The 20,904-nt window shown below is 43.8% G+C and overlaps 1 protein-coding gene across 2 annotated transcripts in view; it reads left to right on the forward strand.

Moving 5' to 3' along the window:
• Positions 1 to 20,904, forward strand: part of kif26ba (kinesin family member 26Ba) — a 90,953-nt gene that overhangs the window by 46,396 nt on the left and 23,653 nt on the right. For both annotated transcript variants that reach the window (XM_079555354.1, XM_079555355.1), the window contains exons 8-9: positions 5,284 to 5,429; positions 5,563 to 5,679. In XM_079555354.1, coding sequence (XP_079411480.1) covers positions 5,284 to 5,429; positions 5,563 to 5,679 — 263 coding nt within the window. The remainder of the gene's footprint in view (positions 1 to 5,283; positions 5,430 to 5,562; positions 5,680 to 20,904) is intronic.

Here is a 20,904-nt window from a genome sequence, read left to right on the forward strand (position 1 = left end):
TGCGTTCTTTCTTAAGCCTTAGGCTCTCACAGGTCAAACTAAAAACTTTATTTACCCCATCGTGAGCTAAACCATGTTCACGTCTCGAGAGAAAAAGAGCTACAGCGTCCGCTGTGGCGCGGATCGGCCCACGCTTGGCGTGAACGCAAAGCAAAACAAAAGCACATGTTCACCCCACACAACCACTCTCCTGGACACGGAGTCGATCTGTTTGGAGGAAGATGTGTGTGTCTCTGGAGTGGCAAGATCACAAAGTGCGCTCCTACTGGGCGCAAAATGTCACGCTATCGTCTCCGTTTTGATGCACAAGATCGGGCCCTTAATTTGTCTTAAATTTAGTCGACTAAATTTACATGCAATTTTAGTTGACTAAAATTGAAGGAAATGATTTGGCCAAATCTTGAGTAAAATGAAAGGACCTTTTCATCAACAGACTAAGACTAAAACTATATTAAAATATGTTAATATTATATTATGTAAAAATTAACACTGATCCACACAATTCAACTCTTGAGACATGAAACATAAGAACAATCATCAGTCTGGTTCCCCTTCAGCCAACATTTAAAGCAGTACTAAGTAACTTGTTTACCTTAATATATAGTTTCCGTAGTCCCTCTGGGGGTAATACAAGTGTTAATGGGATCTCCCCCTGGTTTCTCTGGCCAGAAAACCATAATTGCAACTTCACCGCCACCGGAGAGGAGTCACCAATACACACTAATGGAATCATGAAGAAGAAGCTAACAGGCTAACAGGCAACGCTAACTGTGGGCTAGCGCCACTTAAACAGTATTTACTGTTTGAGTTTAAAAAATGATCTCCATTGTGTAATTGGATATACAATATCCCTCTCTCCTTAGTCTTTTCTGTCAGTAGTATTTAGTCTCACGGACAATTAATGAGTAAAAAAATGCAACATGCTACGACACCCGCAGCACGAGTTACTGAGTGCTGCTTTAAGTTTTGTTTTAGATACTATTATGTCAGCTGGGATGACAGTCCACACCTCATTTCACAAGAAGCCATAATATATTGCAAAAATCACTGAGGTCGTCCATCTTGAGCTTTACACATTTCTGTGAACAAAGCCTGAAACATAAACGCAAAAGTTTGGTCATAGACTTTTGTTTTGTTCTATTTACTCTTATTTTGGTACAGATTGATACATTGCAATAATATCGTGATTGTGCAGCCCTTGATTCTTTGAAATGAAGGGATCCCAAACATCTGACTCCCATTGGAGACCCGTAAATACCACCACTATCTCACACACAGTTGTACACGCTCGTCTCTGGAGCGTGCCACAGTCTTTTGCCCCACTGTCTCTCTCAACTATCGGTGGAAAAAAAGGGGGAAGGATTAGTGTCTGCCGGAGCTCAAAGACTGCTCCGCTCGCTCACACTGTGTTTCTGGCCTCCTTTCTGTCGCTCTAATCCTTCTGAAGCTGCTTTTAGAGGGGACAACTTGAAAAGGGTCAAGATGAATACAGAGACTCAGGGGCAAAGAGACAGCATCAACAGTGAATACGCATGCAATAATAACAACAGGTTTGGGTTTGGTACTGATGAATTTATATCAAACAGGGCCAAAGACTTTTTATATGAAGGATAACTAGCAATTTATCTTAAAATCTACATTGTTTTACTATCATGGAATGTGCAACTAATCCCAGAAGAAATCATAGTGGTTTCGACAACACAATCTCAAGCTCATGCAGAGAAATCCTGTTTTCAGTCATCTTCTGATTCAGCCAGGATTGAAAAGATGCATGAAGATAGTGTGTGTCGTAGACTTCATCGCTACAAAGGGATCAAACCACGACCACTTTACCATGACCACTGCTCTGATGTTCACTCTCACACATTTTTACTGTTAGATAAACTGGGGGATGTAATAAAACCAACAGATGTCTTTTAAGGACTGTCGCTCTCCAGTGTGTTAAACCAGCAGGTCTTCCACTCGCAGATTAGATCCAGGTTGATATCCAGCATGTTCACACACAGATGGCAAATACTGACAAGGAGGAGACATGGCAAACAAATGATTCAGGCTGTCAGACTGTACACACATAAAGTATATTTTTGTTGATCATAGTCCTTTTGTTTGTGTATTCTAAAGCCACACTGCGGAACGATGTGGGTTTTATGCGTCACAAGAGCAACCCAAGCCAGCAATACCTAATGAGCTCCAAATGATCACCAAGAGTCCAACAATTCTGTCTTTGCAATGTGCTATCAAAATAAAGCCTTTGAATGAGGACCTAATGTATTTGAACTTCATATTTGGGTACCTGTTGTCAAAGCCATATGGCAGAGCAGGCAACATCTCCATGGAGACAAGCTGGTGATGTTCTGTTCCCACCAAAGTTACCATTTCAGGTCTGAGGAGAGGCCAGCCCGCTCACAGTAAAGAGTCAACACACATACGTTTTATGTATTTTCCAAAAACAAAAACACCCAAGTGTTTATTTTATTGTAGTTACTGGGTGAAATGTGACGCAGAATGGCTATACCTTGACCACTGGAACAGGCCATTCATTCAATTCCACTCATACATCCGCTTGCTTGAACCCTTCAAAGAACCCCAGAATCGTATCCCATATCAAATGAACATCATCCACTTTCCCTTTCAATTCAAATTAGATTTTTTCTAATCGGACATGTTTCATTACATCATGTAATGAAATATGATATAATGAGGCTTTTTAAAAAAAAATCCAATTTAGTAATATTAGTCTTCTAGATAGACATCAGTTTAATAACCGTTTTCTGCTTGTTACTAAGATTCGCCGTTACTGGGGGTACTCCAAAAAGTGCAAGCACAGGGTCAGGGTGTAACTGTGTTCACAACATCAGACGTCAATAAAAAATGCTAGTCCGGTAAACTGTTATGTTAGGACAGTTCCAAAAAGTGTGAGCTAGTGAAGCCTGTTCCTGGAAACACATCGATCACAAGCTGTGATTTTGGAAAGCCGTACTTTGGAAAGTTGTAGCCTGTGCAAAACTTTGAATTGGAGCAGATCATGACGAGCACAGACTGAAGATGAGTGGATGTTGTCTTGAGATTTAGTCCATTGAGATGCAGTGATGTTTATTCCAAAGTGTAGCTTGTTGCCAAGCTTCTTTTAGGTGATCAAGTGAAGGCATGTATTCCATATCTGACAGTTCATTACATATTTTAGAAATTGATCTTTTTAAAAGTACAGTATTCATGTCTGAGCTGGGAGGCTCCGAAGGATAAGATGGGAGCATTGATTTAACAAAGCTACGGATTTGTAAATATATAATTTAAAAAAAATCTGCATTAGCAATTTGATATTACCGACGATCAAAAGACGCAAACACATTTTCAATTAACAAATCCTGTATCCAACGTATTCCTTTGACTTTCCACTGAGAAGAAGCAACGTCACGAAGTGCTGGGTTGAACTCATGGTTAAGTGTACTCTGGGTTAATACTGAAATATCTTGCCATTTAAAATGTTTTCTAATTTGATGCCAAATGTTGACAGTATAAGAGACTACAAGACTTTGGGAGTAGTAGTCCTTAAGGAAGAATAAATCAATGCTTGTAACGAGGTGGGAGGACTCTGATTCTCCATCTGAACCCAGCCACTACTGAAACTCTTGTGTAACACTTTTGCTGCAACCTTATATGTGTTCATTACTATTTACTTGTGCGATGTCAATTAAATAAACCTAAACTTGTGCTGCGGTTTGACCGAGGGTGTTGGTGGCGGTGCCTGTTTGGGGTGATGTGCCTGTGTAACGGTCTTTTTTATGTGGCCTGCTGAATAGTCCGCAGCTGTTACACCTGCCTCTGTGTCATGAGTTTGTGCCTCGTTTCCAACAATTTGCTAAATGTCTCTCCCCATGTTTCATCTCCTTTCACACTATACTGTGCCGTCTAATACAATTTGCAGGCCAGATAGATCTTTAAAAATAATGAATAAATTGATGGATTTATAAATGTGGGCGTTTTTTGGCTTTTTAACCATTGTGTAGCATTTGAGGTGGCAGAGAATAGAGCAGATTGTCTTGTGACCGGAGGGTCGGTGGTTCGAATCCTGCTGGTGCACACTGTCCTTGGGCAAGACACTTCACCCACCTTGCCTCCAGTGTCTGCGAACATTGGTGTGTGAATGAGAGTGTGAATGGGTGAGTGGTTCCTTGATGTAAAGCGCTTTGATTGCCTAAAGCAGGTAGAAAAGTCGCCATATAAATGTGACCATTTATTTATCTATCATTTTTGCTTGATGATGAATATGTGAATTTGCCCTTTCAATTACCCAAACAGACACAGGTAATGCTGAATTGAGGCCCTGACCTTGTTTAAGTGGGTGATCATGCTGCTAAAGCCGGTGAGATCACTTTGGTAAATGGCTGACCTAAGGCCATGAGTCATAATGGGGCTGCATTATAGAGGCATTACCTTTTCTCTAATTAAAATCAGCAAGACAATAGGCATTTGTATTGGCAGTGTGGTCTTAGGCTAAAATGGACAGACGCATAGAAAAATGGATGATGGCTCCAAATGATTTAGAAACGAATCGCTTTAATAGACTAAAGCCCTGTAATTAAATTCCAGGTCTTTAAGCTGTGTCCCATTGATCCGCTATGAACAATTTGATTAATACGTATAATGGCTCATCATCTCACTAATAGTCTCTGGCCGTCCAAAGTATTCATCATTTCAATTTAATTCTTCATAGTAGATTATAAATTTAAAATGCATAACAATGTGTAATCTTAGCAATGGAGTTCACGGCGCTTATTCCTTAATTTACCTGCTATATTTGGATCAACGTGAACAGCTGAACTAGAAGCTACATGCATGTAATAAAATGTGAGTGCTGTAATGCAAGCAGTATACAATTTACTTACATTCAGTCAAATAAGAGTCACATTTGAAAAAGTCTTTGTTTGATTAGTGTGATTTTGAGAGTGGAAGCGTATTTTCTTTGTGATGAAGGATGCGCTCGAGGGAACAGCAAGAGAACAATGGGAAATTAGAGCGTAGCAGAGAAACACCTCCCTCCATTGAACAAATCACACACAGTTGTCTCATTTTTATCACACCGGTTATTTCACGTTTTGTATTAGCGTCGAGCAGGTGAGATTGCCGGGCGCAACATGTGGCATTATTAAGCTCTATGTTTGATCCCTGCTCGTGACAGGGCCGGCTGGTGTGTGGCGCATTAAAGGCGACGGAGATGTAAGACTGTATGTGTATGTTTTTAACGTGCTCTCATTTTTTATTTCGTGTTTTCTGTCTCTGCAGGAAAATCCCATACAATGATTGGCCGTGATGACTCCCTTCAGACTCTGGGCATCATCCCCTGTGCGATATCCTGGCTCTTTAAGCTCATCAATGAGAGAAAAGAGAAGACAGGGGCACGCTTCTCTGTCCGGGTCTCTGCAGTGGAGGTCAGTAATGCTAACACGTAGCTAACCTGGTTCTCTTTACATGCAAGAATCCGGGACAGGGAAAACGATGTTGAGTGTTGGTTGAACAAGGCTGTTTTTCTGTTTGATAATTCCTCAATGTTCTGTCCTGTAGGTCTGGGGGAAAGATGAGAACCTTAAGGACTTGCTCTCTGAAGTGGCCACAGGCAGTTTACAGGACGGACAGTCGCCTGGCGTCTACCTGTGTGAGGATCCCATCTGTGGCATGCAGGTACACATTAGTCTCAAGTAGATAATCACCGTTGGCACTGTCACTGAAGGGTACCGATGGTATAAATGGATAAACATTGTTATTTCTGTAGCTTTATCGCAGTAGCCTCAGGCACTCCTGTATCTGCAAATGTACAAATGCTGTGTGAGTGTTTTGCTGCGTGATTTCATATGTAACAAAGACAGAAAGCTCTTTTTCACACATCGTTTAACAAAAAAAGACAATGGTTGACTTATGCATACGTTTATTTTGCTTCACCAACTTTGTACAAGTGGAATCTTTAGTACTTACAGATGATTCATTTCTGTTATTCAACACTTAAACTGTGAAACTAAAGGACTCATTTCATGCAAAGTGAGATATGTATAGCCTTTATTTGTTATAATTAGGCCCGAGCCGGACGCAGTCCTGGCAAGGGACTATTGTTTTTGGGTGGTTTCTTATTATTATTATTATTATTATTTTTTTTCTCCGGAAAGGATCGCGTTTTTGACCCGCTAAACGTGGGTGAAAGCTCCCCAAAATTGGCGGAGGCAATGGGGCAGCGAAAAAATTTATGATATTGGACGAATGGGACACGCCCACAACAAAATGGCTCCACAGCGCCCTCTGGAAGCGGACCCCAATTCAAAAAAATAGGGGCGTTTTTGGGCGTACGCCCGAATCACTCGCCACAGTGAGAGGGGACATCAGGACAAGCCCAAACCTCACTTGGAGCGCCACGCCCACTCGCACAGGGAGGCGGCCATCTTGGCTTCAAACCCGGACATCGTCTAAACTCATTTTACGTTTTAACGAACTAGTCCCTGGTTTTTTGTCGGATTTACATCACATTTGGCACAGTGCATCTAGACATATTGAAATTCAATATTTGCCCAGCGTTTCTCAAAAAAGTTTCACCGTCTCCGCGTAACGACGCGGCAAAAAACGCGTAGATTTCGCCTTGTTTCCAAGAAAGCTCAGGCTCACAGGCATAAGCCCACAGAGCTCATATTCATGTCACTAATGCGCCACCTGAAACTGAACAGAATGAAGCCATTAATGTGTAGCCTGCTCCAAGTATAGCGCCCCCTAGCCATACCTTGAAAACTGCACTTTTGAATATTTTTAATACAATGATGCCAGTATGTTCTAGACACTTTTGCAAACCAAAAAATACAATATAGTCATGTCATATTTTCTAAGATGTGGGCGTGACTTTGACTTTTATGTGGGAGTCTATCTGGACCTGCCTTGTGTGTCAACAAACTAGTCCCTGGTTTTTCAGCAGAATAAGCCCATACCTTCTTAAACAGACTCTCCTGACACGGGGCTACAAAAAATACCTGACTTTTTTTTCACTCAGACCCCCCCGTTTCGAATGGCGCCCCCCCAAAAACACGTTTTGTCATGTAAATGTGACACCATCTCGCAGGCACGCGCTCTATCCAGTCTGGATCATACTTGGCTGACAGAAGGCCACTTACGGTCTGATTCCATAGAGATCAATTACTTCACGGTGCACATCACTATAGCGCCCCCTGCCTATACCTTGAAAAAATTATTTTGTCCGATTTCCACCAAACTTTCCAGATGTGTTCTACTCATCATAACAAACAAAAAAATATATTACACCATGCCTCTATCTCGCTCCGTTCTCCTAATATTTAGGCCCGAGCCGGACGCAGTCCTGGCAAGGGACTATTGTTTTTGGGTGGTTTCTTATTATTATTAGGCCCGAGCCGGACGCAGTCCTGGCAAGGGACTATTGTTTTTGGGTGGTTTCTTATTATTATTATTATTATTATTATTATTTTTTTTCTCCGGAAAGGATTGCGTTTTTGACCCGCTAAACGTGGGTGAAAGCTCACCAAAATTGGCGGAGGCAATGAGGCGGCGAAAAAATTTATGATATTGGACGAATGGGACACGCCCACAACAAAATGGCTCCACAGCGCCCTCTGGAAGCGGACCCCAATTCAAAAAAATAGGGGCGTTTTGGGGCGTACGCCCGAATCACTCGGCACAGTGAGAGGGGACATCAGGACAAGCCCAAAACTCACTTGGAGCGCCACGCCCACTCGCACAGGGAGGCGGCCATCTTGGCTTCAAACCCGGACCTCGTCTAAACTAATTTTACGTTTTAACGAACTAGTCCCTGGTTTTTCAGCGGATTTAGCTCACATTTGGCACAGCGCATCTAGACATATTGAAATTCAATATTTGCCCAGCGTTTCTCAAAAAAGTTTCACCGTCTCCGCGTAACGCCGCGGCAAAAAACGCGTAGATTTCGCGTTGTTTCCAAGAAAGCTCACGCTCACAGGCATAAGCCCACAGAGCTCATATTCATGTCACTAATGCGCCACCTGAAACTGAACAGAATGACGCCATTAATGTGTAGTCTGCTCCCAGGATAGCGCCCCCTAGCCATACCTTGAAAACTGCACTTTTGAATCTTTTTAATACAATGATGCCAGTATGTTCTAGACACTTTTGGAAACCAAAAAATACATTATAGTCATGTCATATTTTCTAAGATGTGGGCGTGACTTTGACTTTTATGTGGGAGTCTATCTGGACCTGCCTTGTGTGTCAACAAACTAGTCCCTGGTTTTTCAGCAGAATAAGCCCATACCTGTTTAAACAGACTCTCCTGACACGGGGCTACAAAAAATACCCACTTTTTTTTCACTCAGACCCCCCCGTTTCGAATGGCGCCCCCCCAAAAACACGTTTTGTCATGTAAATTTGACACCACCTCGCAGGCACGCGCTCTATCCAGTCTGGATCATACTTGGCTGACAGAAGGCCACTTACGGTCTGATTCCATAGAGATCAATTACTTCACGGTGCACATCACTATAGCGCCCCCTGCCTATACCTTGAAACATTTATTTTCTCCGATTTCCACGAAACTTTCCGGATGTGTTCTACTCATCATAACAAACAAAAAAATATATTACACCATGCCTCTATCTTGCTCCGTTCTCTTAATATTTAGGCCCGAGCCGGACGCAGTCCTGGCAAGGGACTATTGTTTTTGGGTGGTTTCTTATTATTATTATTATTATTATTATTATTTTTTTTCTCCGGAAAGGATTGCGTTTTTGACCCGCTAAACGTGGGTGAAAGCTCACCAAAATTGGCGGAGGCAATGAGGCGGCGAAAAAATTTATGATATTGGACGAATGGGACACGCCCACAACAAAATGGCTCCACAGCGCCCTCTGGAAGCGGACCCCAATTCAAAAAAATAGGGGCGTTTTGGGGCGTACGCCCGAATCACTCGGCACAGTGAGAGGGGACATCAGGACAAGCCCAAAACTCACTTGGAGCGCCACGCCCACTCGCACAGGGAGGCGGCCATCTTGGCTTCAAACCCGGACCTCGTCTAAACTAATTTTACGTTTTAACGAACTAGTCCCTGGTTTTTCAGCGGATTTAGCTCACATTTGGCACAGCGCATCTAGACATATTGAAATTCAATATTTGCCCAGCGTTTCTCAAAAAAGTTTCACCGTCTCCGCGTAACGCCGCGGCAAAAAACGCGTAGATTTCGCGTTGTTTCCAAGAAAGCTCACGCTCACAGGCATAAGCCCACAGAGCTCATATTCATGTCACTAATGCGCCACCTGAAACTGAACAGAATGAAGCCATTAAAGTGTAGCCTGCTCCCAGGATAGCGCCCCCTAGCCATACCTTGAAAACGGCACTTTTGAATCTTTTTTATACAACGATGCCAGTATGTTCTAGACACTTTTGCAAACCAAAAAATACATTATAGTCATGTCATATTTTCTAAGATGTGGGCGTGACTTTGACTTTTATGTGGGAGTCTATCTGGACCTGCCTTGTTTGTCAACAAACTAGTCCCTGGTTTTTCAGCAGAATAAGCCCATACCTGTTTAAACAGACTTTCCTGACACGGGGCTACAAATAATACCGACTTTTTTTTCACTCAGACCCCCCCGTTTCGAATGGCGCCCCCCCGAAAACACGTTTTGTCATGTAAATTTGACACCACCTCGCAGGCGCGCGCTCTATCCAGTCTGGATCATACTTGGCTGACAGAAGGCCACTTACGGTCTGATTCCATAGAAATCAATTACTTCACGGTGCACATCACTATAGCGCCCCCTGCCTATACCCTGAAAAATTTATTTTGTCCGATTTCCACGAAACTTTCCAGATGTCTTCTACTCATCATAACAAACCAAAAAATATATTACACCATGCCTCTATCTCGCTCCGTTCTCCTAATATTTAGGCCCGAGCCGGACGCAGTCCTGGCAAGGGACTATTGTTTTTGGGTGGTTTCTTATTATTATTATTATTTTTTTTCTCCGGAAATGATCGCGTTTTTGACCCGCTGAACGTGGGCGAAAACTCACCAAAATTGGCGGAGGCAATGAGGCAGCGAAAAAATTTATGATATTGGACGCATTGGACACGCCCACAACAAAATGGCTCCACAGCGCCCTCTGGAAGCGGACCCCAATTCAAAAAAATAGGGGCGTTTTTGGGCGTACGCCCGAATCACTCGCCACAGTGAGAGGGGACATCAGGACAAGCCCAAAACTCACTTGGAGCGCCACGCCCACTCGCACAGGGAGGCGGCCATCTTGGCTTGAATTGGCTTTCAAGTGGCTTGTAAGTGGCCCGCCCATCCTCCGTGAAAATCTCCAGAGGTCTTAGCCTTGCTGCATACTGGCCTCTGTCAGAGGCCTCTGTCTCCTGAAATTCGCCAATTTTCCAAATTTCTCCCTTTCTTCACAAAAGCCACACTTTTGGACTCATAGGTACTTATACTACCCCTATGTCACAGACAGAAGCTTTAATTTGGACGTTTTTGCCTCCAAATTCACGTTTTTCTCAACAGTACAATCACAGGAAGTTTAATTCGTCTGTTTCCTGTCCGTCTCTCTGTGTGCTCCTCGTACTATATGGGTCTTTCCAAAATATTGCTTCAATATCGAGGGTGCTGTAGGGCTGAAACCCTCTCTCAACGTTTCTTTGGGCAGCCAGGAATTTACCCTGATTAAATAATGATAGAATATATTATTTTCTATACTGTAAATCCATTTCCTGCAAATACACAAGTGCGGGGTATTTCATGATATCAATGTCAAATCCCCTGCAGTAATCACTCAGTCTTAGTAGCTCCATTGGTAGAGAGCTGGGTTAGTGTACAGGAGGTTGCTGGATCAAATACCAACCTTGACTCTTTTTCATTTGTTTTTCTTTTCGACTCCGCACTTTCTGGTAAGAACATGAATCGTCGCCGATGGTTCCAAACTCATTAGAAACATGAAAATTACCCCTCCAGTGTGTTGCCGGGATCAAATTTCAGCCTGTGAATTTGGAGTACCCAAGCAGTCATCAGGCCCATGTTTGCATGTAATTACAGCTCAGTGATAGCATGTTCGTCTCAAGTGAAGGAGGTAGCTAGTCCAAACACAACCTTGACACTTTCATATTGCCTTCACCTTTTACATGGGATGCTGCACACATTGTCACAGCCTATAACATGTGAGTAAGGGACATTTTGCAGAAGTTTCTGTGCCTGTGTGGCATCATAGCTTGAGCGTTGGATTCCCAACCATTAGGTTGTTGGATCAATTCTGACTTTACCTTTTTTTTTTTTTTTTTTTTTACCGCAAATATGGTCCCACCCTCATGAAAAACGCTTCAAAACATGCGTCACTAAAGAGAAAGAAATGGGGGATCGTAGGGAGACAATTGAGGAAACACTGGGGAATATGTCGAAAACAATCGGGGAAATGTTCAAGGTGGGGGGGTGGGGTTGGGTGGGTGGGTGGGGGGGGGATCTAAACTGTGAATCCGTTTCCTGCAAACACACAAGTGCATGATCTCTCATGACATTAATTTCCAATCTGCTGTTTTATTCACTCAGCTGGAGTAGCTCCATCGGTAGAGAGCTGAACTAGTGTACAGGAGGTTGCTGGATCCAATCCCAATGTTCACTCTTTTATTTCCTTTTTCTTTTGGACTCAGCACCTTCCAGGAAGAACTCACTAAAAACAGGGAAATAACCTCTCATCCAGTGTGTTGCTGCAACCAAATTCCAGCCTGGGAATTTGGAGAAACCAAGCCATCATCAGGCCCATGTTTCAAGTGAAGGAGGTAGCTAGTCCAAACACAGCCATGACACTTTTATATTGTTTTCACCTTTTACATGGGCAACTGCACACATTGTCACAGCCTAAAACACATGAATACAGGACGTTTCATGAGATTGGTTGTGCCTGTGTAGTGTTACTGCTTGTGCATTGGCTTGCCAATCATGACATTAATGGATCAATTTTGACCTTAGCTCTTTTTTTTTTTTTTTAGAACCGCACCTATGGTCCCGCCCCAATGTATGGGTGGGGTGCATGACCTGAAATTACCTCTCTCCTCCAGTGGTGTGCTGGGAACTAACTTCTGCTCAATAATTTAGACAAAAGTAGCCCACATCGGGGTCTAACTACCATGGAGGTACAGCTCAGTGATAGTGTGCTTGTCTTTGGTGGAGGAGGTTGCCAGTTCAAACATGGCTGTGACACTTCTCTAATCCTTTCTCTTTTTTTGTCGGCATTTTAATAGAATTTCTGATACAGTGCAGTCTGTCAGTGATTTTAACCGTTTATACAGTGTTAAGAGTTTCTGCAATATCAACATGTTTGTACAGTTTCTGCAACAAAATAGGGATTATTGCAATTACAACACAATTATGCAACTACATAGGGATTTTTACAATAGCACTATAATGCAACTTAATAGGGACATTCGCATATAAAGCACTGTAATGCAACTTAAAGGGACTTTCGCATATAATAAACTGTAATGCAACTTAGAGGGACTTTCGCATATAATAAACTGTAATGCAACTTAGAGGGACTTTCGCATATAATAAACTGTAATGCAACTTAAAGGGACTTTCGCATATAATAAACTGTAATGCAACTTAAAGGGACTTTCGCATATAATAAACTGTAATGCAACTTAGAGGGACTTTCGCATATAATAAACTGTAATGCAACTTAGAGGGACTTTCGCATATAATAAACTGTAATGCAAATTTAAGGGACTTTCGCATAAAATGCACTGTAATACAACTTAAATCAGTGTGATGAGGATTGATCGCAAGGGACCACAGCAAACAGAGGTGGTCGTAAGGCGTGAGAGTGAGCAAAGGTGGTAGCAAGGGATGACAACGAGCGGAGGTGGCCGCAAGGACCGAGAGCGAGCGGAGGTGGCCGCAAGGGACGAGAGTGAGCGGGGGCGGTTGCAAGGGACAAGTCCCCAAGGGCGAGGGCCTTCATCGCCGCTTGCGGCTTTAATTATTATTATTATTTTTTTTCTCCGGAAAGGATCGCGTTTTTGACCCGCTAAACGTGGGTGAAAGCTCCCCAAAATTGGCGGAGGCAATGGGGCAGCGAAAAAATTTATGATATTGGACGAATGGGACACGCCCACAACAAAATGGCTCCACAGCGCCCTCTGGAAGCGGACCCCAATTCAAAAAAATAGGGGCGTTTTTGGGCGTACGCCCGAATCACTCGCCACAGTGAGAGGGGACATCAGGACAAGCCCAAACCTCACTTGGAGCGCCACGCCCACTCGCACAGGGAGGCGGCCATCTTGGCTTCAAACCCGGACATCGTCTAAACTCATTTTACGTTTTAACGAACTAGTCCCTGGTTTTTTGTCGGATTTACATCACATTTGGCACAGTGCATCTAGACATATTGAAATTCAATATTTGCCCAGCGTTTCTCAAAAAAGTTTCACCGTCTCCGCGTAACGACGCGGCAAAAAACGCGTAGATTTCGCCTTGTTTCCAAGAAAGCTCAGGCTCACAGGCATAAGCCCACAGAGCTCATATTCATGTCACTAATGCGCCACCTGAAACTGAACAGAATGAAGCCATTAATGTGTAGCCTGCTCCAAGTATAGCGCCCCCTAGCCATACCTTGAAAACTGCACTTTTGAATATTTTTAATACAATGATGCCAGTATGTTCTAGACACTTTTGCAAACCAAAAAATACAATATAGTCATGTCATATTTTCTAAGATGTGGGCGTGACTTTGACTTTTATGTGGGAGTCTATCTGGACCTGCCTTGTGTGTCAACAAACTAGTCCCTGGTTTTTCAGCAGAATAAGCCCATACCTTCTTAAACAGACTCTCCTGACACGGGGCTACAAAAAATACCTGACTTTTTTTTCACTCAGACCCCCCCGTTTCGAATGGCGCCCCCCCAAAAACACGTTTTGTCATGTAAATGTGACACCATCTCGCAGGCACGCGCTCTATCCAGTCTGGATCATACTTGGCTGACAGAAGGCCACTTACGGTCTGATTCCATAGAGATCAATTACTTCACGGTGCACATCACTATAGCGCCCCCTGCCTATACCTTGAAAAAATTATTTTGTCCGATTTCCACCAAACTTTCCAGATGTGTTCTACTCATCATAACAAACAAAAAAATATATTACACCATGCCTCTATCTCGCTCCGTTCTCCTAATATTTAGGCCCGAGCCGGACGCAGTCCTGGCAAGGGACTATTGTTTTTGGGTGGTTTCTTATTATTATTATTATTATTATTTTTTTTCTCCGGAAAGGATCGCGTTTTTGACCCGCTAAACGTGGGTGAAAGCTCCCCAAAATTGGCGGAGGCAATGGGGCAGCGAAAAAATTTATGATATTGGACGAATGGGACACGCCCACAACAAAATGGCTCCACAGCGCCCTCTGGAAGCGGACCCCAATTCAAAAAAATAGGGGCGTTTTTGGGCGTACGCCCGAATCACTCGCCACAGTGAGAGGGGACATCAGGACAAGCCCAAACCTCACTTGGAGCGCCACGCCCACTCGCACAGGGAGGCGGCCATCTTGGCTTCAAACCCGGACATCGTCTAAACTCATTTTACGTTTTAACGAACTAGTCCCTGGTTTTTTGTCGGATTTACATCACATTTGGCACAGTGCATCTAGACATATTGAAATTCAATATTTGCCCAGCGTTTCTCAAAAAAGTTTCACCGTCTCCGCGTAACGACGCGGCAAAAAACGCGTAGATTTCGCCTTGTTTCCAAGAAAGCTCAGGCTCACAGGCATAAGCCCACAGAGCTCATATTCATGTCACTAATGCGCCACCTGAAACTGAACAGAATGAAGCCATTAATGTGTAGCCTGCTCCAAGTATAGCGCCCCCTAGCCATACCTTGAAAACTGCACTTTTGAATATTTTTAATACAATGATGCCAGTATGTTCTAGACACTTTTGCAAACCAAAAAATACAATATAGTCATGTCATATTTTCTAAGATGTGGGCGTGACTTTGACTTTTATGTGGGAGTCTATCTGGACCTGCCTTGTGTGTCAACAAACTAGTCCCTGGTTTTTCAGCAGAATAAGCCCATACCTTCTTAAACAGACTCTCCTGACACGGGGCTACAAAAAATACCTGACTTTTTTTTCACTCAGACCCCCCCGTTTCGAATGGCGCCCCCCCAAAAACACGTTTTGTCATGTAAATGTGACACCATCTCGCAGGCACGCGCTCTATCCAGTCTGGATCATACTTGGCTGACAGAAGGCCACTTACGGTCTGATTCCATAGAGATCAATTACTTCACGGTGCACATCACTATAGCGCCCCCTGCCTATACCTTGAAAAAATTATTTTGTCCGATTTCCACCAAACTTTCCAGATGTGTTCTACTCATCATAACAAACAAAAAAATATATTACACCATGCCTCTATCTCGCTCCGTTCTCCTAATATTTAGGCCCGAGCCGGACGCAGTCCTGGCAAGGGACTATTGTTTTTGGGTGGTTTCTTATTATTAGGCCCGAGCCGGACGCAGTCCTGGCAAGGGACTATTGTTTTTGGGTGGTTTCTTATTATTATTATTATTATTATTATTATTATTTTTCTCCGGAAAGGATCGCGTTTTTGACCCGCTAAACGTGGGTGAAAGCTCCCCAAAATTGGCGGAGGCAATGGGGCAGCGAAAAAATTTATGATATTGGACGAATGGGACACGCCCACAACAAAACGGCTCCACAGCGCCCTCTGGAAGCGGACCCCAATTCAAAAAAATAGGGGCGTTTTTGGGCGTACGCCCGAATCACTCGGCACAGTGAGAGGGGACATCAGGACAAGCCCAAAACTCACTTGGAGCGCCACGCCCACTCGCACAGGGAGGCGGCCATCTTGGCTTCAAACCCGGACATCGTCTAAACTCATTTTACGTTTTAACGAACTAGTCCCTGGTTTTTCGTCGGATTTAGCTCACATTTGGCACAGTGCATCTAGACATATTGAAATTCAATATTTGCCCAGCGTTTCTCAAAAAAGTTTCACCGTCTCCTCGTAACGACGCGGCAAAAAACGCGTAGATTTCGCGTTGTTTGGAAGAAAGCTCACGCTCACAGGCATAAGCCCACAGAGCTCATATTCATGTCACTAATGCGCCACCTGACACTGAACAGAATGAAGCCATTAATGTATAGCCTGCTCCCAGGATAGCGCCCCCTAGCCATACCTTCAAAACTGCACTTTTGAATCTTTTTAATACAATGATGCCAGTATGTTCTAGACACTTTTGCAAATCAAAAAATACATTATAGTCATGTCATATTTCCTAAGATGTGGGCGTGACTTTGACTTTTATGTGGGAGTCTATCTGGACCTGCCTTGTGTGTCAACAAACTAGTCCCTGGTTTTTCAGCAGAATAAGCCCATACCTGTTTAAACAGACTCTCCTGACACGGGGCTACAAAAAATACCTGACTTTTTTTTCACTCAGACCCCCCCGTTTCGAATGGCGCCCCCCCAAAAACACGTTTTGTCATGTAAATTTGACACCACCTCGCAGGCACGCGCTCTATCCAGTCTGGATCCTACTTGGCTGACAGAAGGCCACTTACGGTCTGATTCCATAGAGATCAATTACTTCACGGTGCACATCACTATAGCGCCACCTGCCTATACCCTGACAAATTTATTTTGTCCGATTTCCACCAAACTTTCCAGATGTGTTCTACTCATCATAACAAACAAAAAAATATATTACACCATGCCTCTATCTCGCTCCGTTCTCCTTATATTTAGGCCCGAGCCGGACGCAGTCCTGGCAAGGGACTATTGTTTTTGGGTGGTTTCTTATTATTATTATTATTATTATTATTTTTTTTTTTCTCCGGAAAGGATCGCGTTTTTGACCCGCTAAACGTGGGTGAAAGCTCCCCAAAATTGGCGGAGGCAATGGGGCAGCGAAAAAATTTATGATATTGGACGAATGGGACACGCCCACAACAAAACGGCTCCACAGCGCCCTCTGGAAGCGGACCCCAATTCAAAAAAATAGGGGCGTTTTTGGGCGTACGCCCGAATCACTCGGCACAGTGAGAGGGGACATCAGGACAAGCCCAAAACTCACTTGGAGCGCCACGCCCACTCGCACAGGGAGGCGGCCATCTTGGCTTCAAACCCGGACATCGTCTAAACTCATTTTACGTTTTAACGAACTAGTCCCTGGTTTTTCGTCGGATTTAGCTCACATTTGGCACAGTGCATCTAGACATATTGAAATTCAATATTTGCCCAGCGTTTCTCAAAAAAGTTTCACCGTCTCCTCGTAACGACGCGGCAAAAAACGCGTAGATTTCGCGTTGTTTGGAAGAAAGCTCACGCTCACAGGCATAAGCCCACAGAGCTCATATTCATGTCACTAATGCGCCACCTGACACTGAACAGAATGAAGCCATTAATGTATAGCCTGCTCCCAGGATAGCGCCCCCTAGCCATACCTTCAAAACTGCACTTTTGAATCTTTTTAATACAATGATGCCAGTATGTTCTAGACACTTTTGCAAATCAAAAAATACATTATAGTCATGTCATATTTCCTAAGATGTGGGCGTGACTTTGACTTTTATGTGGGAGTCTATCTGGACCTGCCTTGTGTGTCAACAAACTAGTCCCTGGTTTTTCAGCAGAATAAGCCCATACCTGTTTAAACAGACTCTCCTGACACGGGGCTACAAAAAATACCTGACTTTTTTTTCACTCAGACCCCCCCGTTTCGAATGGCGCCCCCCCAAAAACACGTTTTGTCATGTAAATTTGACACCACCTCGCAGGCACGCGCTCTATCCAGTCTGGATCCTACTTGGCTGACAGAAGGCCACTTACGGTCTGATTCCATAGAGATCAATTACTTCACGGTGCACATCACTATAGCGCCACCTGCCTATACCCTGACAAATTTATTTTGTCCGATTTCCACCAAACTTTCCAGATGTGTTCTACTCATCATAACAAACAAAAAAATATATTACACCATGCCTCTATCTCGCTCCGTTCTCCTTATATTTAGGCCCGAGCCGGACGCAGTCCTGGCAAGGGACTATTGTTTTTGGGTGGTTTCTTATTATTATTATTATTATTATTATTTTTTTTTTTCTCCGGAAAGGATCGCGTTTTTGACCCGCTAAACGTGGGTGAAAGCTCCCCAAAATTGGCGGAGGCAATGGGGCAGCGAAAAAATTTATGATATTGGACGAATGGGACACGCCCACAACAAAACGGCTCCACAGCGCCCTCTGGAAGCGGACCCCAATTCAAAAAAATAGGGGCGTTTTTGGGCGTACGCCCGAATCACTCGGCACAGTGAGAGGGGACATCAGGACAAGCCCAAAACTCACTTGGAGCGCCACGCCCACTCGCACAGGGAGGCGGCCATCTTGGCTTCAAACCCGGACATCGTCTAAACTCATTTTACGTTTTAACGAACTAGTCCCTGGTTTTTCGTCGGATTTAGCTCACATTTGGCACAGTGCATCTAGACATATTGAAATTCAATATTTGCCCAGCGTTTCTCAAAAAAGTTTCACCGTCTCCTCGTAACGACGCGGCAAAAAACGCGTAGATTTCGCGTTGTTTGGAAGAAAGCTCACGCTCACAGGCATAAGCCCACAGAGCTCATATTCATGTCACTAATGCGCCACCTGACACTGAACAGAATGAAGCCATTAATGTATAGCCTGCTCCCAGGATAGCGCCCCCTAGCCATACCTTCAAAACTGCACTTTTGAATCTTTTTAATACAATGATGCCAGTATGTTCTAGACACTTTTGCAAATCAAAAAATACATTATAGTCATGTCATATTTCCTAAGATGTGGGCGTGACTTTGACTTTTATGTGGGAGTCTATCTGGACCTGCCTTGTGTGTCAACAAACTAGTCCCTGGTTTTTCAGCAGAATAAGCCCATACCTGTTTAAACAGACTCTCCTGACACGGGGCTACAAAAAATACCTGACTTTTTTTTCACTCAGACCCCCCCGTTTCGAATGGCGCCCCCCCAAAAACACGTTTTGTCATGTAAATTTGACACCACCTCGCAGGCACGCGCTCTATCCAGTCTGGATCCTACTTGGCTGACAGAAGGCCACTTACGGTCTGATTCCATAGAGATCAATTACTTCACGGTGCACATCACTATAGCGCCACCTGCCTATACCCTGACAAATTTATTTTGTCCGATTTCCACCAAACTTTCCAGATGTGTTCTACTCATCATAACAAACAAAAAAATATATTACACCATGCCTCTATCTCGCTCCGTTCTCCTTATATTTAGGCCCGAGCCGGACGCAGTCCTGGCAAGGGACTATTGTTTTTGGGTGGTTTCTTATTATTATTATTATTATTATTTTTTTTTTTTTTCTCCGGAAAGGATCGCGTTTTTGACCCGCTAAACGTGGGTGAAAGCTCCCCAAAATTGGCGGAGGCAATGGGGCAGCGAAAAAATTTATGATATTGGACGAATGGGACACGCCCACAACAAAACGGCTCCACAGCGCCCTCTGGAAGCGGACCCCAATTCAAAAAAATAGGGGCGTTTTTGGGCGTACGCCCGAATCACTCGGCACAGTGAGAGGGGACATCAGGACAAGCCCAAAACTCACTTGGAGCGCCACGCCCACTCGCACAGGGAGGCGGCCATCTTGGCTTCAAACCCGGACATCGTCTAAACTCATTTTACGTTTTAACGAACTAGTCCCTGGTTTTTCGTCGGATTTAGCTCACATTTGGCACAGTGCATCTAGACATATTGAAATTCAATATTTGCCCAGCGTTTCTCAAAAAAGTTTCACCGTCTCCTCGTAACGACGCGGCAAAAAACGCGTAGATTTCGCGTTGTTTGGAAGAAAGCTCACGCTCACAGGCATAAGCCCACAGAGCTCATATTCATGTCACTAATGCGCCACCTGACACTGAACAGAATGAAGCCATTAATGTATAGCCTGCTCCCAGGATAGCGCCCCCTAGCCATACCTTCAAAACTGCACTTTTGAATCTTTTTAATACAATGATGCCAGTATGTTCTAGACACTTTTGCAAATCAAAAAATACATTATAGTCATGTCATATTTCCTAAGATGTGGGCGTGACTTTGACTTTTATGTGGGAGTCTATCTGGACCTGCCTTGTGTGTCAACAAACTAGTCCCTGGTTTTTCAGCAGAATAAGCCCATACCTGTTTAAACAGACTCTCCTGACACGGGGCTACAAAAAATACCTGACTTTTTTTTCACTCAGACCCCCCCGTTTCGAATGGCGCCCCCCCAAAAACACGTTTTGTCATGTAAATTTGACACCACCTCGCAGGCACGCGCTCTATCCAGTCTGGATCCTACTTGGCTGACAGAAGGCCACTTACGGTCTGATTCCATAGAGATCAATTACTTCACGGTGCACATCACTATAGCGCCACCTGCCTATACCCTGACAAATTTATTTTGTCCGATTTCCACCAAACTATCCAGATGTGTTCTACTCATCATAACAAACAAAAAAATATATTACACCATGCCTCTATCTCGCTCCGTTCTCCTTATATTTAGGCCCGAGCCGGACGCAGTCCTGGCAAGGGACTATTGTTTTTGGGTGGTTTCTTATTATTATTATTATTATTATTATTTTTTTTTTTCTCCGGAAAGGATCGCGTTTTTGACCCGCTAAACGTGGGTGAAAGCTCCCCAAAATTGGCGGAGGCAATGGGGCAGCGAAAAAATTTATGATATTGGACGAATGGGACACGCCCACAACAAAACGGCTCCACAGCGCCCTCTGGAAGCGGACCCCAATTCAAAAAAATAGGGGCGTTTTTGGGCGTACGCCCGAATCACTCGGCACAGTGAGAGGGGACATCAGGA

This window comes from Gobius niger, assembly GCF_951799975.1.
Source record: "Gobius niger genome assembly, chromosome: 4".
Taxonomy (NCBI): domain Eukaryota; kingdom Metazoa; phylum Chordata; class Actinopteri; order Gobiiformes; family Gobiidae; genus Gobius; species Gobius niger.